This window comes from Oncorhynchus keta, chromosome 35 (genome assembly GCF_023373465.1).
Source record: "Oncorhynchus keta strain PuntledgeMale-10-30-2019 chromosome 35, Oket_V2, whole genome shotgun sequence".
NCBI classification, from domain to species: domain Eukaryota; kingdom Metazoa; phylum Chordata; class Actinopteri; order Salmoniformes; family Salmonidae; genus Oncorhynchus; species Oncorhynchus keta.
The window spans coordinates 73011456-73029788 of NC_068455.1; the positions used below are offsets into that span (position 1 = coordinate 73011456).

General features: G+C 43.1%; 1 protein-coding gene across 6 annotated transcripts in view; it reads right to left on the reverse strand.

The window, feature by feature from the left end:
- Positions 1–18333, reverse strand: part of LOC118369202 (rho GTPase-activating protein 6-like) — a 153673-nt gene that overhangs the window by 64595 nt on the left and 70745 nt on the right. For 4 of the 6 annotated variants that reach the window (XM_052497693.1, XM_052497695.1, XM_052497696.1 and 1 more), the window contains one exon: positions 2996–3152. In XM_052497693.1, the coding sequence (XP_052353653.1) occupies positions 2996–3152 (157 nt within the window). Of the gene's footprint in view, positions 1–2995; positions 3183–18333 lie in introns of those variants that run through there. The other 2 variants (XM_052497692.1, XM_052497691.1) reach the window with 1 other exon arrangement.

The following is an 18333-nucleotide window of genomic DNA, read 5'->3' on the forward strand; positions in this document are numbered from 1 at the left end:
CCATAAAGCCCAGCTCATTGGCTATCTAGCTAGCTTTGTTTGACCACGATTGGTGCTTATTTGACAAAGTTACAATCGATCATGTGAAGACCGCCCCGCGTCATTGGCAGTGCCATGAAGGCTTCGCTCTCTGACCAAATTTGGTGTCCAATATGATATACTACACTCCTAATGATATAGTGAAGTCTGGTTACGTTCTAGGATCTCTGAGGAATAAATACGAATGTGATTTGACTGGTTGAAACAACGTTTAGGGTGAGATTTTCACATGTGCCTTTCTTTGCAAATTGAACGAGTGGAAATACAAAATCAATCGTGCGTGCTATCTGGACCTTTTTGGGATATGAAAAAATGATTTTATCTAACAAAATGACACTTCATGTTATCCGTGGGACCCTTTGGATGATAAATCAGAGCAAGATTTCAGAATGTAGGTACACATTTCACCTTCAGAGGTGAATTTATCAAACCTATCTTGGTGATAAAAGTATTTTGTTGTTAGGAGCTCTCCTCAAGCAATAGCATGGCATTTTTTCACAGTAATAGCTAGTGTAAATTGGACAGTGCAGTTAAATTAACAAGAATTTAAGCTTTCAGCTGACATTTGTTGTTTCTCTAAAATCTGCGATCGTGACGCGGCGCTGGATGATTTTCATATCATACTGTATATCACATCCGTATCATATCACGAATCCCTCTTTATCTTGTTCAATATGTTCAGAAAAGAGATTTAATTAAAAAAATTAATGTTTAAGAAATTTAAATCATGTTATTCCAGGACGATATGTCTATATGAGTCCGTCCTTTCTAGTATGGCCATAGAGTCTACTCCTCCTCCTCTCTAGTATGGCCATAGAGTCTACACCTCCTCTCTAGTATGGCCATAGAGTCTACTCCTACCTCTCTAGTATGGCCATAGAGTCTACTCCTCCTCTCTAGCATGGCCATAGAGTCTACACCTCCTCTCTAGCATGGCCATAGAGTCTACACCTCCTCTCTAGTATGGCCATAGAGTCTACACCTCCTCTCTAATATGGCCATAGAGTCTACACCTCCTCTCTAGTATGGCCATAGAGTCTACACCTCCTCTCTAATATGGCCATAGAGTCTACACCTCCTCTCTAGTAAGGCCATAGAGTCTACACCTCCTTTCTAGTATGGCCATAGTGTCTACACCGCCTCTCTAGTATGGCCATAGAGTACTCTTCCTTTCTAGCATGGCCATAGAGTCTACTCCTCCTCTCTAGCATTGCCATAGAGTCTACTCCTCCTCTCTAGTATGGCCATAGAGTCTACTCCTCCTCTCTAGTATGGCCATAGAGTCTACTCCTCCTCTCTAGTATGGCAATAGAGTCTACTCCTCCTCTCTAGTATGGCCATAGAGTCTACACCTCCTCTCTAGCATGGCCATAGAGTCTACACCTCCTCTCTAGTAAGGCCATAGAGTCTACACCTCCTCTCTAGTATGGCCCTAGGGTCTACACCTCCTCTCTAGTATGGCCATAGAGTCTACGCCTCCTCTCTAGCATGGCCATAGAGTCTACTCCTCCTCTCTCGTATGGCCATAGAGTCTACTCCTCCTCTCTAGTATGGCCATAGAGTCTACTCCTCCTCTCTAGTATGGCCATAGAGTCTACTCCTCCTCTCTAGTATGGCCATTGAGTCTACTCCTCCTCTCTAGTATGGCCATAGAGTCTACACATCCTCTCTAGTATGGCCCTAGAGTCTACACCTCCTCTCTAGCAAGCATGGCCATAGAGTCTACTCCTCCTCTCTCGTATGGCCATAGAGTCTACTCCTCCTCTCTAGTATGGCCATAGAGTCTACTCCTCCTCTCTTAGTATGGCCATAGAGTCTACTCCTCCTCTCTAGTATGGACATAGAGTCTATTCCTCCTCTCTAGTATGGCCATAGAGTCTACACTTCCTCTCTAGTATGGCCATAGAGTCTACACCTCCTCTCTAACATGGCCATAGAGTCTACACCTCCTCTCTAGTATGGCCATAGAGTCTACATCTCCTCTCTAGTATGGCCATAGAGTCTACTCCTCCTCTCTAGTATGGCCATAGTCTACACCTCCCTTCTAGCATGGCCATAGAGTCTCCTCCTCCTCTCTAGTATGGCCATAGTCTACATCTCCTCTCTTGCATGGCCATAGAGTCTACTCCTCCTCTCTAGCATGGCCATAGAGTCTACTCCTCCTCTATAGTATGGCCATAGAGTCTACTCCTCCTCTATAGTATGGCCATAGAGTCTACACCTCCTCTATAGTATGGCCATAGAGTCTACTCTTCCTTTCTAGTCTGGCCATAGAGTCTACAACTCCTCTCTAGCATGGCCATAGAGTCTACTCCTCCTCTCTAGCATGGCCATAGAGTCTACTCCTCCTCTCTAGCATGGCCATAGAGTCTACTCCTCCTCTATAGTATGGCCATAGAGTCTACACCTCCTCTATAGTATGGCCATAGAGTCTACTCTTCCTTGCTAGTCTGGCCATAGAGTCTACAACTCCTCTCTAGCATGGCCATAGAGTCTACTCCTCCTCTATAGTATGGCCATAGAGTCTACACCTCCTCTCTAGTATGGCCATAGAGTCTACTCCTCCTCTCTAGTATTTCCATGGAGTCTACTCCTCCTCTCTAGTATGGCCATAGAGTCTACTCCTCCTCTCTAGTATGGCCATAGAGTCTACTTCCCCTTTACAGTGTGGCCATATACTGTAGTATTTTTTTCCTCACTTGTAAAGCTCTCGGGACTTCCATCTCAAATCCCATAACATATTTCTGTCTTTTAGCATGGCCATATATTAACTACTACCCCTTCCTCTGTACTTCTAGGGACGCTGATTATGAGGACGAGGTCCTTCTCCTCCAGATTCAAACCCCAATTGAGCAATGAAGAGCTTTATTATCTGGAGATAGACCAGCCTCGTACACATATCTCTGTCCGTCTTTTCTGGCATGGCCATAGAGTCCCAGACCTATCAGTTCTGTACCTCTGGGGATGCTGATGTTGAAGTCCAGGTCCCTCTTCTCCAGATGGTAGCAGGCCACATCCTGCAGCCGGGCTCTCTCCAGCTCAGACAGGCTCTGGATGGGTACTGGCTGCAAACGGACACTCTGGCCCAACATGGTCGCCCACGTATGGTCACCCTGGAGGAGAGAGAAAAATACTTCAAACATAAAGATATAAAACTGTATTTTTTTGTGAAGAATCAACAACAAGTGGAACACAATCATGAAGTGGAATGACATTTATTGGATATTTCAAACTTTTTTAACAAATCAAAAACTGAAAAATTGGGCGTGCAAAATTATTCAGCCCCTTTACTTTCAGTGCAGCAAACTCTCTCCAGAAGTTCAGTGAGGATCTCTGAATGATCCAATGTTGACCTAAATGACTAATGATGATAAATACAATCCACCTGTGTGTAATCAAGTCTCCGTATAAATGCACCTGCACTGTGATAGTCTCAGAGGTCCGTTAAAAGCGCAGAGAGCATCATGAAGAACAAGGAACACACCAGGCAGGTCCGAGATACTGTTGTGAAGAAGTTTAAAGCCAGATTTGGATACAAAAAAGATTTCCCAAGCTTTAAACATCCCAAGGAGCACTGTGCGAGTGATAATATTGAAATGGAAGGAGTATCAGACCACTGCAAATCTACCAAGACCTGGCCGTCCCTCGAAACTTTCAGCTCATACAAGGAGAAGACTGATCAGAGATGCAGCCAAGAGGCCCATGATCACTCTGGATGAACTGCAGAGATCTACAGCTGAGGTGGGAGACTCTGTCCATAGGACAACAATCAGTCGTATATTGCTCAAATCTGGCCTTTATGGAAGAGTGGCAAGAAGAAAGCCATTTCTTAAAGATATCCATAAAAAGTGTTGTTTAAAGTTTGCCACAAGCCACCTGGGAGACACACCAAACATGTGGAAGAAGGTGCTCTGGTCAGATGAAACCAAAATTGAACTTTTTGGCAACAATGCAAAACGTTATGTTTGGCGTAAAAGCAACACAGGTCATCACCCTGAACACACCATCCCCACTGTCAAACATGGTGGTGGCAGCATCATGGTTTGGGCCTGCTTTTCTTCAGCAGGGACAGGGAAGATGGTTAAAATTAATGGGAAGATGGATGGAGCCAAATACAGGACCATTCTGGAAGAAAACCTGATGGAGTCTGCAAAAGACCTGAGACTGGGACGGAGATTTGTCTTCCAGACAAGACATAAAGCAAAATCTACAATGGAATGGTTCAAAAATAAACATATCCAGGTGTTAGAATGGCCAAGTCAAAGTCCAGACCTGAATCCAATCGAGAATCTGTGGAAAGAACTGAAAACTGCTGTTCACAAATGCTCTCCATCCAATCTCACTGAGCTCGAGCTGTTTTGCAAGGAGGAATGGGAAAAAATGTCTCTCGATGTGCAAAACTGATAGAGACATACCCCAAGCGACTTACAGCTGTAACCGCAGCAAAAGGTGGCGCTACAAAGTATTAACTTAAGGAGGCTGAATAATTTTGATCGCCCAATTTTTCCGTTTTTGATTTGTTAAAAAAGTTTGAAATATCCAATAAATGTCGTTCCACTTCATGATTGTGTCCCACTTGTTGTTGATTCTTCACAAAAAAAATACAGTTTTATATCTTTATGTTTGTAGCCTGAAATGTGGCAAAAGGTCGCAAAGTTCAAGGGGGCCGAATACTTTCGCAAGGCACTGTAAATGGTTGCCAGCAGCACAGTTACAGTCACCAAGGCACTGGATAACATGAAAACAGCCCATCCAGCTCTGGCAAGGTGAGAAAAGAGAAAAGGGTCAGAGTGAGGTTCTCTCTCAGTTATGTCTGGAAGTAGCTAGCAAGCTAGCCAACGTTAGCCAGTTAGCTTGGGTGCTTGACTGCTGTTGTCAGGCCAGAGCACTCGGATCAACCCTATTCCTCAGCCAGTGTCCAGTGTGCGCTCTGAACGCTCTGAATTTCTGAAATGAAAATCTGAAAACTCTCTGAATGTACTTACGGCCCAGAGCGCACTCTGAGCCCACCCTTTGTTGAAACACACACACACATCTATGACAGAAGATTCTCTCTCTCTTGTGTTGGTTTAGACAGAGGACAAACTTCCTTTTGAACGCTGAAGGCTATGTCTGGGGGATAAATGTCAGGTCATTCTCAGTGTGGAGAAGAGAATAAGAGAGGTCACAACCGGAAGACTCTCCCCCTTCAAGGCCCTCTCCCCCTGGGTTCACACTGGACCCACAAGGCTTCGGGAATATTTAATGTATGTTCCAAATGGCTTCCTATTCCCTATATAGTGTACACTACTTTTGACCCGGTCCCATAAGGCTCTAGTCAAACGTAGTGCACTATATAGGGAATAGGGTGCCATTTGGGAAGTGGACTCCGCAGGTCTTAGAACAGACGCATAAAAGCATGACGTTTTAATGTGCTATGATATTGTTGTGGGAATACAGTTTGCAGTGTTCAGACCCCTTTACCATTTCCACATCTTGTTATGTTACAGCCTTATTCTAAAATGGATTAAATAAAAAATATTTCCTCAGACATCTACACATATTTCCCCACAATGACAATGCAAAAACAAGTTTTTAGATTTAAAAAAGAATGTTTAACAAATAAAATAAAACTTAAATATCTTATTTACATAAATATTCAGAACCTTTGCTATGAGATTGTCAGAGCAAAAACCAAGCCATGAGGTCGAAGGAATTGTCCGTAGAGCTCCGAGACAGGACTGTGTCGAGGCACAGATCTGGGGAAGGGCACCAAAACATTTCAGCAGCACCTAAAGACTCTCAGACCATGAGAAACAAGATTCTCTGGTTTGATGAAACCAAGATTGAACTGAATGCCAAGGAGGAAACCGTCTGGAGGAAACCTGGCACCATCCCTAGGGTGAAGCATGGTGGTGGCAGCAAGGGATGTTTTTCAGAGGCAGGGAGTGGGAGACTAGTCAGGATTGAGGCAAAGATGAATGGAGCAAAGTACAGAGATCCTTGATAAAAACCTGCTCCAGAGCACTCAGGATCTCAGACTGGGGCGAAGGTTCACCTTCCAACAGGACAACAACCCTAACCACACAGCCAAGACAACACAGGATTGGCTTTGGGACAAGTCTCTGAATGTCCTTGAGTTACCCACCTAGAGCCCGGACTTGAACCCGATCAAACATCTCTGGAGAGACCTGGAATTATCTCCCCATCCAATGCTCCCCATCCAACCTGACAGAGCTTGAGAGGATCTGCAGAGAAAATGGGAGAATCTCTCCAAATACAGGTGTGCCAAGCTTGTAGCGTCATACAAAAGAAGACTCGGGGCTGTAATCACTTCCAAAGGTGCTTCAACAAAGTACTCTGAGTAAAGGGTCTGAATACTTATGTAAATGTGATATTGTATTGTATTGTGTATAGATTGACTGAAAAAAAAAAAAACGATTTCATCATTTTTAGAATTAGGCTGTAACCTACAAAAAAAGTCAAGGGGTCTGAATACTTTCCGAAGGCACTGTATGCTGGCCTTGTACCAGATCTGGTTGTTCTCTTGCCAGCTCTATTGATTTCAATATCAAGCCAAACATCACAGTTCCATAAGGAGTTGGGAAGAGAGCCAAAACAAACTGGTACCCAGGACGATGCTATTATAGGATCAGAATCAACTGGTCTAGATCGTCAGAGTAACTAATGCTTTTCTAGAATCAGAATCAACTGGTCTAGATCCTCAGAGTAACTAACGCTGTTCTAGAATCAGAATCAACTGGTCTAGATCGTCAGAGTAACTAATGCTGTTCTAGAATCAGAATCAACTGGTCTAGATAATGAGAGTAACTAATGCTGTTCTAGAATCAGAATCAACTGGTCTAGATCATCAGAGTAACTAACGCTGTTCTAGAATCAGAATCAACTGGTCTAGATCGTCAGAGTAACTAACGCTGTTCTATAATCAGAATCAACTGCACTAGATTATCTGAGTAACTAATGTTGTTCTAGAATCAGAATCAACTGGTCTAGATCATCAGAGTAACTAATGCTGTTCTAGAATCAGAATCAACTGGTCTGGATCATCAGAGTAACTAATGCTTTTCTAGAATCAGAATCAACTGGTCTAGATCATCAGAGTAACTAATGCTTTTCTAGAATCAGAATCAACTGGTTTAGATCATCATAGTAACTAACGCTGTTCTAGAATCAGAATCAACTGGTCTAGATCGTCAGAGTAACTAATGCTGTTCTAGAATCAGAATCAACTGGTCTGGATCATCAGTGTAACTAATGCTTTTCTAGAATCAGAATCAACTGGTCTAGATCATCAGAGTAACTAATGCTTTTCTAGAATCAGAATCAACTGGTCTAGATCATCAGAGTAACTAACGCTGTTCTATAATCAGAATCAACTGGTCTTGATCATCAGAGTAACTAATGCTGTTCTAGAATCAGAATCAACTGGTCTAGATCATCAGAGTAACTAATGCTTTTCTAGAATCAGAATCAACTGGTCAAGATCATCAGAGTAACTAACGCTGTTCTAGAATCAGAATCAACTGGTCGAGATCATCAGAGTAACTAATGCTATTCGAGAATCAGAATCAACTGGTCGAGATCATTCGAGTAACTAATGCTGTTATATAATCAGAATCAACTGGTCTAGATAAAGAGAGGAACTAATTGTGTTCTAGAATCAGAATCAACTGGTCTAGAACATTAGAGTAACTAATGCTGAACCAACAACCCCCCTGTTATAATACTACAGCTAATACTGAACCCCCTGGTATATCACTACAGCCAGTACTGAACCCCCTGGTATATTACTACAGCTTGTACTGAACCCCCTGGTATATCACTACAGCTTGTACTGAACCCCCTGGTATATCACTACAGCTAGTACTGAACCCCCTGGTATATTACTACAGCTAATACTGAACCCCTGGTATATCACTACAGCTAGTACTGAACCCCTGGTATATTACTACAGCTAATACTGAACCCCTGGTATATCACTACAGCTAGTACTGAACCCCTGGTATATCACTACAGCTAATACTGAACCCCTGGTATATCAACACAGCTAGTACTGAACCCCTGGTATATCACTACAGCTAGTACTGAACCCCTGGTATATCACTACAGCTAGTACTGAACCCCTGGTATATTACTACAGCTAATACTGAACCCCCTGGTACTGAACCCCTGGTATCACTACAGCTTGTACTGAACCCCCTGGTATATCACTACAGCTAGTACTGAACCCCTGGTATATTACTACAGCTAATACTGAACCCCTGGTATATTACTACAGCTAGTACTGAACCCCTGGTATATTACTACAGCTAATACTGAACCCCTGGTATATTACTACAGCTAGTACTGAACCCCTGGTATATTACTACAGCTAGTACTGAACCCCTGGTATATTACTACAGCTAGTACTGAACCCCTGGTATATCACTACAGCTAATACTGAACCCCTGGTATATACAGCTAGTACAACCCTAGTATATTACTGTACTGAACCCCTGGTATATCACTACAGCTAGTACTGAACCCCTGGTATATTACTACAGCTAGTACTGAACCCCTGGTATATTACTACAGCTAGTACTGAACCCCTGGTATATTACTACAGCTAGTACTACAGCTAGTACCCCCTGGTATATCACTACAGCTAGTACTGAACCCCTGGTATATTACTACAGCTAGTACTGAACCCCTGGTATATCACTACAGCTAGTACTGAACCCCTGGACAGCCCCTGGTATATTACTACAGCTAGTACTGAACCCCTGTTATATCACACAGCTAGTACTGAACCCCTGGTATATCACTACAGCTAGTACTGAACCCCTGGTATATCACTACAGCTAGTACTGAACCCCTGGTATATTACTACAGCTAATACTGAACCCCTGGTATATTACTACAGCTAGTACTGAACCCCTGGTATATTACTACAGCTAATACTGAACCCCTGGTATATTACTACAGCTAGTACTGAACCCCTGGTATATCACTACAGCTAGTACTGAACCCCTGGTATATACTCACTAATACTGAACCCCCTAGTATATCACTACAGCTAATACTGAACCCCTGGTACATTAATACAGCTAGTACTGAACCCCTGGTATATCACTACAGCTAGTACTGACCCCTGGTATATACACCTAATACTGAACCCCTGGTACATTAATACAGCTAGTACTGAACCCCCTGGTATATAATACTGAACCCCTGGCTAATACTGAACCCCTGGTATATTACTACACCTAATACTGAACCCCTGGTATATCACTACAGCTAGTACTGAACCCCTGGTATATTACTACAGCTAGTACTGAACCCCTTGTTATATTACTACAGCTAGTACTGAACCCCCTGGTATATCACTACAGCTAGTACTGAACCCCTGGTATATATCACCTACTGAACCCCTGGTATATCACTAGTACTGAACCCCTGGTATATACACTACTGAACCCCCTGGTACATCACTACAATACTGAACCCCTGGTATATACTACAGCTAGTACAGCTAGTACTGAACCCCTGGTATATCACTACAGCTAGTACTGAACCCCTGGTATATCACTACAGCTAGTACTGAACCCCTGGTATATTACTACACCTAATACTGAACCCCTGGTATATCACTACATCTAGTACTGAACCCCTGGTATATTACTACAGCTAGTACTGAACCCCTGGTATATCACTACAGCTAGTACTGAACCCCTGGTATATCACTACAGCTAGTACTGAACCCCTGGTATATCACTACAGCTAATACTGAACCCCTGGTATATTACTACAGCTAATACTGAACCCCTGGTATATTACTACAGCTAGTACTGAACCCCTGGTATATTACTACAGCTAGTACTGAACCCCTGGTATATTACTACAGCTAGTACTGAACCCCTGGTATATCACTACAGCCAGTACTGAACCCCTGGTATATTACTACAGCTAGTACTGAACCCCTGGTACATTAATACAGCTAGTACTGAACCCCCCTTGTACTGAACCCCTGGTATATCACTACAGCTAGTACTGAACCCCTGGTATATTACTACAGCTAATACTGAACCCCTGGTATATTACTACAGCTAGTACTGAACCCCTGGTATATTACTACAGCTAATAATGAACCCCTGGTATATTACTACAGCTAGTACTGAACCCCTGGTATATCACTACAGCTAGTACTGAACCCCTGGTATATTATATAATACTGAACCCCTGTTATATAAACACAGCTAGTACTGAACCCCTGGTATATCACTACAGCTAGTACTGAACCCCCTGGTATATCACTACAGCTAGTACTGAACCCCTGGTATATTACTACAGCTAATACTGAACCCCTGTTATATCAACACAGCTAGTACTGAACCCCCTGGTATATCACTACAGCTAGTACTGACCCCTGGTATATCCCAGCTAGTATACCCCTGGTATATTACTACAGCTAATACTGAACCCCCTGGTATATTACTACAGCTAGTACTGAACCCCTGGTATATTACTACAGCTAATACTGAACCCCCTGGTATATTACTACAGCTAGTACTGAACCCCTGGTATATCACTACAGCTAGTACTGAACCCCTGGTATATTAGCTAATACTGAACCCCTAGTATATCACTACAGCTAATACTGAACCCCTGGTACATTAATACAGCTAGTACTGAACCCCTGGTATATACTACAGCTAGTACTGAACCCCTGGTATATCACTACACCTAATACTGAACCCCTGGTATATTACTACAGCTAATACTGAACCCCTGGTATACCCCTGGTATATCACTACACCTAATACTACTGAACCCCTGAACCCCTGGTATATCACTACAGCTAGTACTGAACCCCTGGTATATTACTACAGCTAGTACTGAACCCCTGTTATATTACTACAGCTAGTACTGAACCCCCCTGGTATATTACTACACCTAATACTGAACCCCTGGTATATCACTACAGCTAGTACTGAACCCCTGGTATATTACTACAGCTAGTACTGAACCCCTGGTATATCACTACAGCTAGTACTGAACCCCTGGTATATTACTACAGCTAGTACTGAACCCCTTGTTATATTACTACAGCTAGTACTGAACCCCTGGTATATCACTACAGCTAGTACTGAACCCCTGGTATATCACTACAGCTAGTACTGAACCCCTGGTATATTACTACACCTAATACTGAACCCCTGGTATATCACTACATCTAGTACTGAACCCCTGGTATATTACTACAGCTAGTACTGAACCCCTGGTATATCACTACAGCTAGTACTGAACCCCTGGTATATCACTACAGCTGGTACTGAACCCCTGGTATATCACTACAGCTAATACTGAACCCCTGGTATATACTACAGCTAATACTGAACCCCTGGTATATTACTACAGCTAGTACTGAACCCCTGGTATATTACTACAGCTAGTACTGAACCCCTGGTATATTACTACACCTAATATTGAACCCCTGGTATATCACTACAGCTAGTACTGAACCCCTGGTATATTACTACAGCTAGTACTGAACCCCTGGTATATCACTACAGCTAGTACTGAACCCCTGTTATATTACTACAGCTAGTACTGAACCCCTGGTATATTACTACAGCTAGTACTGAACCCCTTGTTATATTACTACAGCTAGTACTGAACCCCTGGTATATCACTACAGCTAGTACTGAAACCCTGGTATATTACTACAGCTAATACTGAACCCCTGGTATATCACTACAGCTAGTACTGAACCCCTGGTATATTACTACAGCTGAACCCCTGGTATATTAAGTACTGAACCCCTGGTATATCACTACAGCTAGTACTGAACCCCTGGTATATTACTACAGCTAATACTGAACCCCTATAAACACAGCTAGTACTACCCTGGTATATCACTACAGCTAGTACTGAACCCCCTGGTATATCACTACAGCTAGTACTGAACCCCTGGTATATTACTACAGCTAATACTGAACCCCTGTTATATCAACACAGCTAGTACTGAACCCCTGGTATATCACTACAGTACTGAACCCCTGGTATATCACTACAGCTAGTACTGAACCCCCTGGTATATTACTACAGCTAATACTGAACCCCCCTAGTACTGAACCCCTGGTATATTACTACAGCTAGTACTGAACCCCTGGTATATTACTACAGCTAGTACTGAACCCCTGGTATATCACTACAGCTAGTACTGAACCCTGGTATATTACTACAGCTAATACTGAACCCCTGGTATATCACTACAGCTAATACTGAACCCCTGGTACATTAATACAGCTAGTACTGAACCCCTGGTATATCACTACAGCTAGTACTGACCCCCTGGTATATCACGACACCTAATACTGAACCCCTGGTATATCACTACACCTAATACTGAACCCCTGGTATATCACTACACCTACTACTGAACCCCTGGTATATCACTACACCAGCTGAACCCCATGGTACATTAATACAGCTAATACTGAACCCCTGGTATATTACTACAGCTAATACTGAACCCCTGGTATATCACTACACCTAATACTGAACCCCTGGTATATTACTACACCTAATACTGAACCCCTGGTATATCACTACAGCTAGTACTGAACCCCTGGTATATTACTACAGCTAGTACTGAACCCCTTGTTATATTACTACAGCTAGTACTGAACCCCCTGGTATATCACTACAGCTAGTACTGCACCCCCTGGTATATTACTACACCTAATACTGAACCCCCTGGTATATCACTACAGCTAGTACTGAACCCCATGGTATATTACTACAGCTAGTACTGAACCCCCTGGTATATCACTACAGCTAGTACTGAACCCCCTGGTATATTACTACAGCTAGTACTGAACCCCTTGTTATATTACTACAGCTAGTACTGAACCCCCTGGTATATCACTACAGCTAGTACTGAACCCCTGGTATATCACTACAGCTATACTGAACCCCACTACAGCTAGTACTGAACCCCTGGTATATACTCAGCTACTGAACCCCCTATATACTGAATACTGAACCCCTGGTATATCACTACAGCTAGTACTGAACCCCTGGTATATTACTACAGCTAGTACTGAACCCCTGGTATATCACTACAGCTAGTACTGAACCCCTGGTATATTACTACAGCTAGTACTGAACCCCTGGTATATTACTACAGCTAGTACTGAACCCCCACTACAGGTATGAACCCGTTGTTATATTACTACAGCTAGTACTGAACCCCTGGTATATTACTACAGCTATAGCTAGTACTGAACCCCTGGTATATCACTACAGCTAGTACTGAACCCCTGGTATATCACTACAGCTAGTACTGAACCCCCTGGTATATCACTACAGCTAGTACTGAACCCCTGGTATATTACTACAGCTAGTACTGAACCCCTGGTATATCACTACAGCTACTGAACCCCTAGTACTGAACCCCTGGTATATCACTACAGCTAGTACTGAACCCCTGGTATATTACTACAGCTAGTACTGAACCCCTGGTATATCACTACAGCTAGTACTGAACCCCTGGTATATTACTACAGCTAGTACTGAACCCCTGTTATATTACTACAGCTAGTACTGAACCCCTGGTATATCACTACAGCTAGTACTGAACCCCCTGGTATATCACTACAGCTAGTACTGAACCCCTGGTATATCACTACAGCTAATACTGAACCCCCTGGTATATCACTACAGCTAGTACTGAACCCCTGGTATATCACTACAGCTAATACTGAACCCCTGGTATTTCACTACAGCTAGTACTGAACCCCTGGTATATTACTACAGCTAGTACTGAACCCCTTGTTATATTACTGAACTGAACCCCTGGTATATCACTACAGCTAGTACTGAACCCCTGGTATATCACTACAGCTAATACTGAACCCTGGTATATCACTACAGCTAGTACTGAACCCCTGGTATATTACTACAGCTAGTACTGAACCCCTGGTATATTACTACAGCTAATACTGAACCCCTGGTATAGCTAGTACTGAACCCCCTGGTATATCACTACAGCTAGTACTGAACCCCTGGTATATCACGACAGCTAATACTGAACCCCTGGTATATCACTACAGCTAGTACTGAACCCCTGGTATATCACTACAGCTAGTACTGAACCCCTGGTATATCACTACAGCTAATACTGAACCCCTGGTATATCACTACAGCTAGTACTGAACCCCTGGTATATCACTGGTATATCACTACAGCTAATACTGAACCCCTGGTATATCACTACAGCTAATACTGAACCCCCTGGTATATTACTACAGCTAGTACTGAACCCCTGGTATATCACTACAGCTAGTACTGAACCCCTGGTATATTACTACAGCTAGTACTGAACCCCTGTTATATCACTACAGCTAGTACTGAACCCCTGGTATATCACTACAGCTAATACTGACCCCCTGGTATATCACTACACTAATACTGAACCCCTGGTATATCACTACAGCTAGTACTGAACCCCCTGGTATATTACTACAGCTAGTACTGAACCCCTGGTATATCACTACAGCTAGTACTGAACCCCTGGTATATCACTACAGCTAGTACTGAACCCCTGGTATATTACTACAGCTAGTACTGAACCCCTGGTATATCACTACAGCTAGTACTGAACCCCCTGGTATATCACTACAGCTAGTACTGAACCCCTGGTATATTACTACAGCTAGTACTGAACCCCTGGTATATCACTACAGCTAGTACTGAACCCCTGGTATATTACTACAGCTAGTACTGAACCCCTGGTATATCACTACAGCTAGTACTGAACCCCTGGTATATCACTACAGCTAGTACTGAACCCCTGGTATATCACTACAGCTAATACTGAACCCCTGGTATATTACTACAGCTAATACTGTACCCCTGGTATATCACTACACCTAGTACTGAACCCCTGGTATATCACTACAGCTAGTACTGAACCCCTGGTATATTACTACAGCTAGTACTGAACCCTGGTATATCACTACAGCTTGTACTGAACCCCTGGTATATTACTACAGCTAGTACTGAACCCCTGGTATATTACTACAGCTAGTACTGAACCCCTGGTTATATCACTACAGTAGTACTGAACCCCTGGTATACTACAGCTAGTACTGAACCCCTGGTATATCACTACAGCTAGTACTGAACCCCTGGTATATCACTACAGCTAGTACTGAACCCCTGGTATATTACTCACTAATACTGAAGTATATCACTACATCTAGTACTGAACCCCTGGTATATTACTACAGCTAGTACTGAACCCCTGGTATATCACTACAGCTAGTACTGAACCCCTGGTATATCACTACAGCTAGTACTGAACCCCTGGTATATCACTACAGCTAGTACTGAACCCCTGGTATATCACTACAGCTAATACTGAACCCCTGGTATATTACTACAGCTAGTACTGAACCCCTGGTACTACAGCTAGTACTGAACCCCTGGTATATCACTACACCTAGTACTGAACCCCTGGTATATCACTACAGCCAGCTGAACCCCTGGTATATTACTGAACCCCCTGGTATATCACTACAGCTAGTACTGAACCCTTGTTATATTACTACAGCTAGTACTGAACCCCTGGTATATTACTACAGCTAGTACTGAACCCCTGGTTATATTACTACAGCTAGTACTGAACCCTGGTATATCACTACAGCTAGTACTGAACCCCTGGTATATACTACAGCTAGTACTGAACCCCTGGTATATCACTACAGCTAGTACTGAACCCCTGTATATTACTACAGCTATAATGAACCCTGGTATATTACAGCTAGTACTGAACCCCTGGTATATCACTACAGCTAGTACTGAACCCCTGGTATATTACTACAGCTAATACTGAACCCCTGTTATATAAACACAGCTAGTACTGAACCCCTGGTATATCACTACAGCTAGTACTGAACCCCTGGTATATCACTACAGCTAGTACTGAACCCCTGGTGAACTGAACCCCCTGGTATATCACTACAGCTAGTACTGAACCCCTGGTATATCACTACAGCTTGTACTGAACCCCTGGTATATCACTACAGCTAGTACTGAACCCCTGGTATATTACTACAGCTAATACTGAACCCCTGGTATATTACTACAGCTAGTACTGAACCCCTGGTATATACTACAGCTAGTACTGAACCCCTGGTATATTACTACAGCTAGTACTGAACCCCTGGTATATATCTAGTACTGACCCCTACAGCTAATACTGAACCCCTAGTATATCACTACAGCTAATACTGAACCCTGGTACATTAATACAGCTAGTACTGAACCCCTGGTATATCACTACAGCTAGTACTGACCCCTGGTATATCAGCTAATACTGAACCCCTGGTATATCACTACAGCTAATACTGAACCCCTGGTATATCACTACACCTACTAACTACCCTAATACTGAACCCCTGGTACATTAATACAGCTAATACTGAACCCCTGGAATATTACTACAGCTAATACTGAACCCCTGGTATATCACTACACCTAATACTGAACCCCTGGTATATTACTACACCTAATACTGAACCCCTGGTATATCACTACAGCTAGTACTGAACCCCTGGTATATTACTACAGCTAGTACTGAACCCCTTGTTATATTACTACAGCTAGTACTGAACCCCTGGTATATCACTACAGCTAGTACTGCACCCCTGGTATATTACTACACCTAATACTGAACCCCTGGTATATCACTACAGCTAGTACTGAACCCCTGGTATATTACTACAGCTAGTACTGAACCCCTGGTACATCACTACAGCTAGTACTGAACCCCTGGTACTGCTAGTACTGAACCCTGTTATATTACTACAGCTAGTACTGAACCCCTGGTATATCACTACAGCTAGTACTGAACCCCCTGGTATATCACTACAGCTAGTACTACTGAACCCCTGGTATATCACTACAGCTAACCCTATATTCACTGAACTGAACCCCTGGTATATCACTACAGCTAGTACTGAACCCCTGGTATATCACTACAGCTAGTACTGAACCCCTGGTATCATCACTACTGAACCCCTGGTATATTACTACAGCTAAACCCTGGTATATTACTACAGCTAGTACTGAACCCTGGTACTACAGCTAGTACTGAACCCCTGGTATATTACTACAGCTAGTACTGAACCCCTGGTATATCACTACAGCTTGTACTGAACCCCTGGTATATTACTACTAGTACTGAACCCCTGGTATATTACTACAGCTACAGCTAGTACTGAACCCCTGGTATATCACTACAGCTAGTACTGAACCCCCTGGTATATCACTACAGCTAGTACTGAACCCCTGGTATCACTACAGCAGCTAGTACTGAACCCCTGGTATATCACTACATCTAGTACTGAACCCCTGGTATATTACTACAGCTAGTACTGAACCCCCTGGTATATCACTACAGCTAGTACTGAACCCCTGGTATATCACTACAGCTGGTACTGAACCCCCTGGTATATCACTACAGCTAGTACTGAACCCCTGGTATATCACTACAGCTAATACTGAACCCCTGGTATATCACTACAGCTAGTACTGAACCCCTGGTATATCACTACAGCTAGTACTGAACCCCTGGTATATACTGCACCTAATATTGAACCCCCTGGTATATCACTACAGCAGTACTGGACCCTGGTATTGCTGCAGCTAGTACTGAACCCCTGGTATATACACTGTTATATTACTACAGCTAGTACTGAACCCCTGGTATATTACTGAACCCCTTGTTATATTACTACAGCTAGTACTGAACCCCTGGTATATCACTACAGCTAGTACTGAAACCCTGGTATATTACCAGCTAATACTGAACCCCTGGTATATTACTACAGCTAGTACTGAACCCCTGGTATATTACTACAGCTAATACTGAACCCCTGGTATATTCACTACAGCTAGTACTGAACCCCTGGTATATCACTACAGCTAGTACTGAACCCCTGGTATACAGCTAATACTGAACCCCTGTTCTATAACACAGCTAGTACTGAACCCCTGGTATATCACTACAGCTAGTACTGAACCCCCTGGTATATCACTACAGCTAGTACTGAACCCCTGGTATATTACTACAGCTAATACTGAACCCCTGTTATATCAACACAGCTAGTACTGAACCCCTGGTATATCACTACAGCTTGTACTGAACCCCTGGTATATCACTACAGCTAGTACTGAACCCCTGGTAAATTACTACAGCTAATACTGAACCCCTGGTATATTACTACAGCTAGTACTGAACCCCTG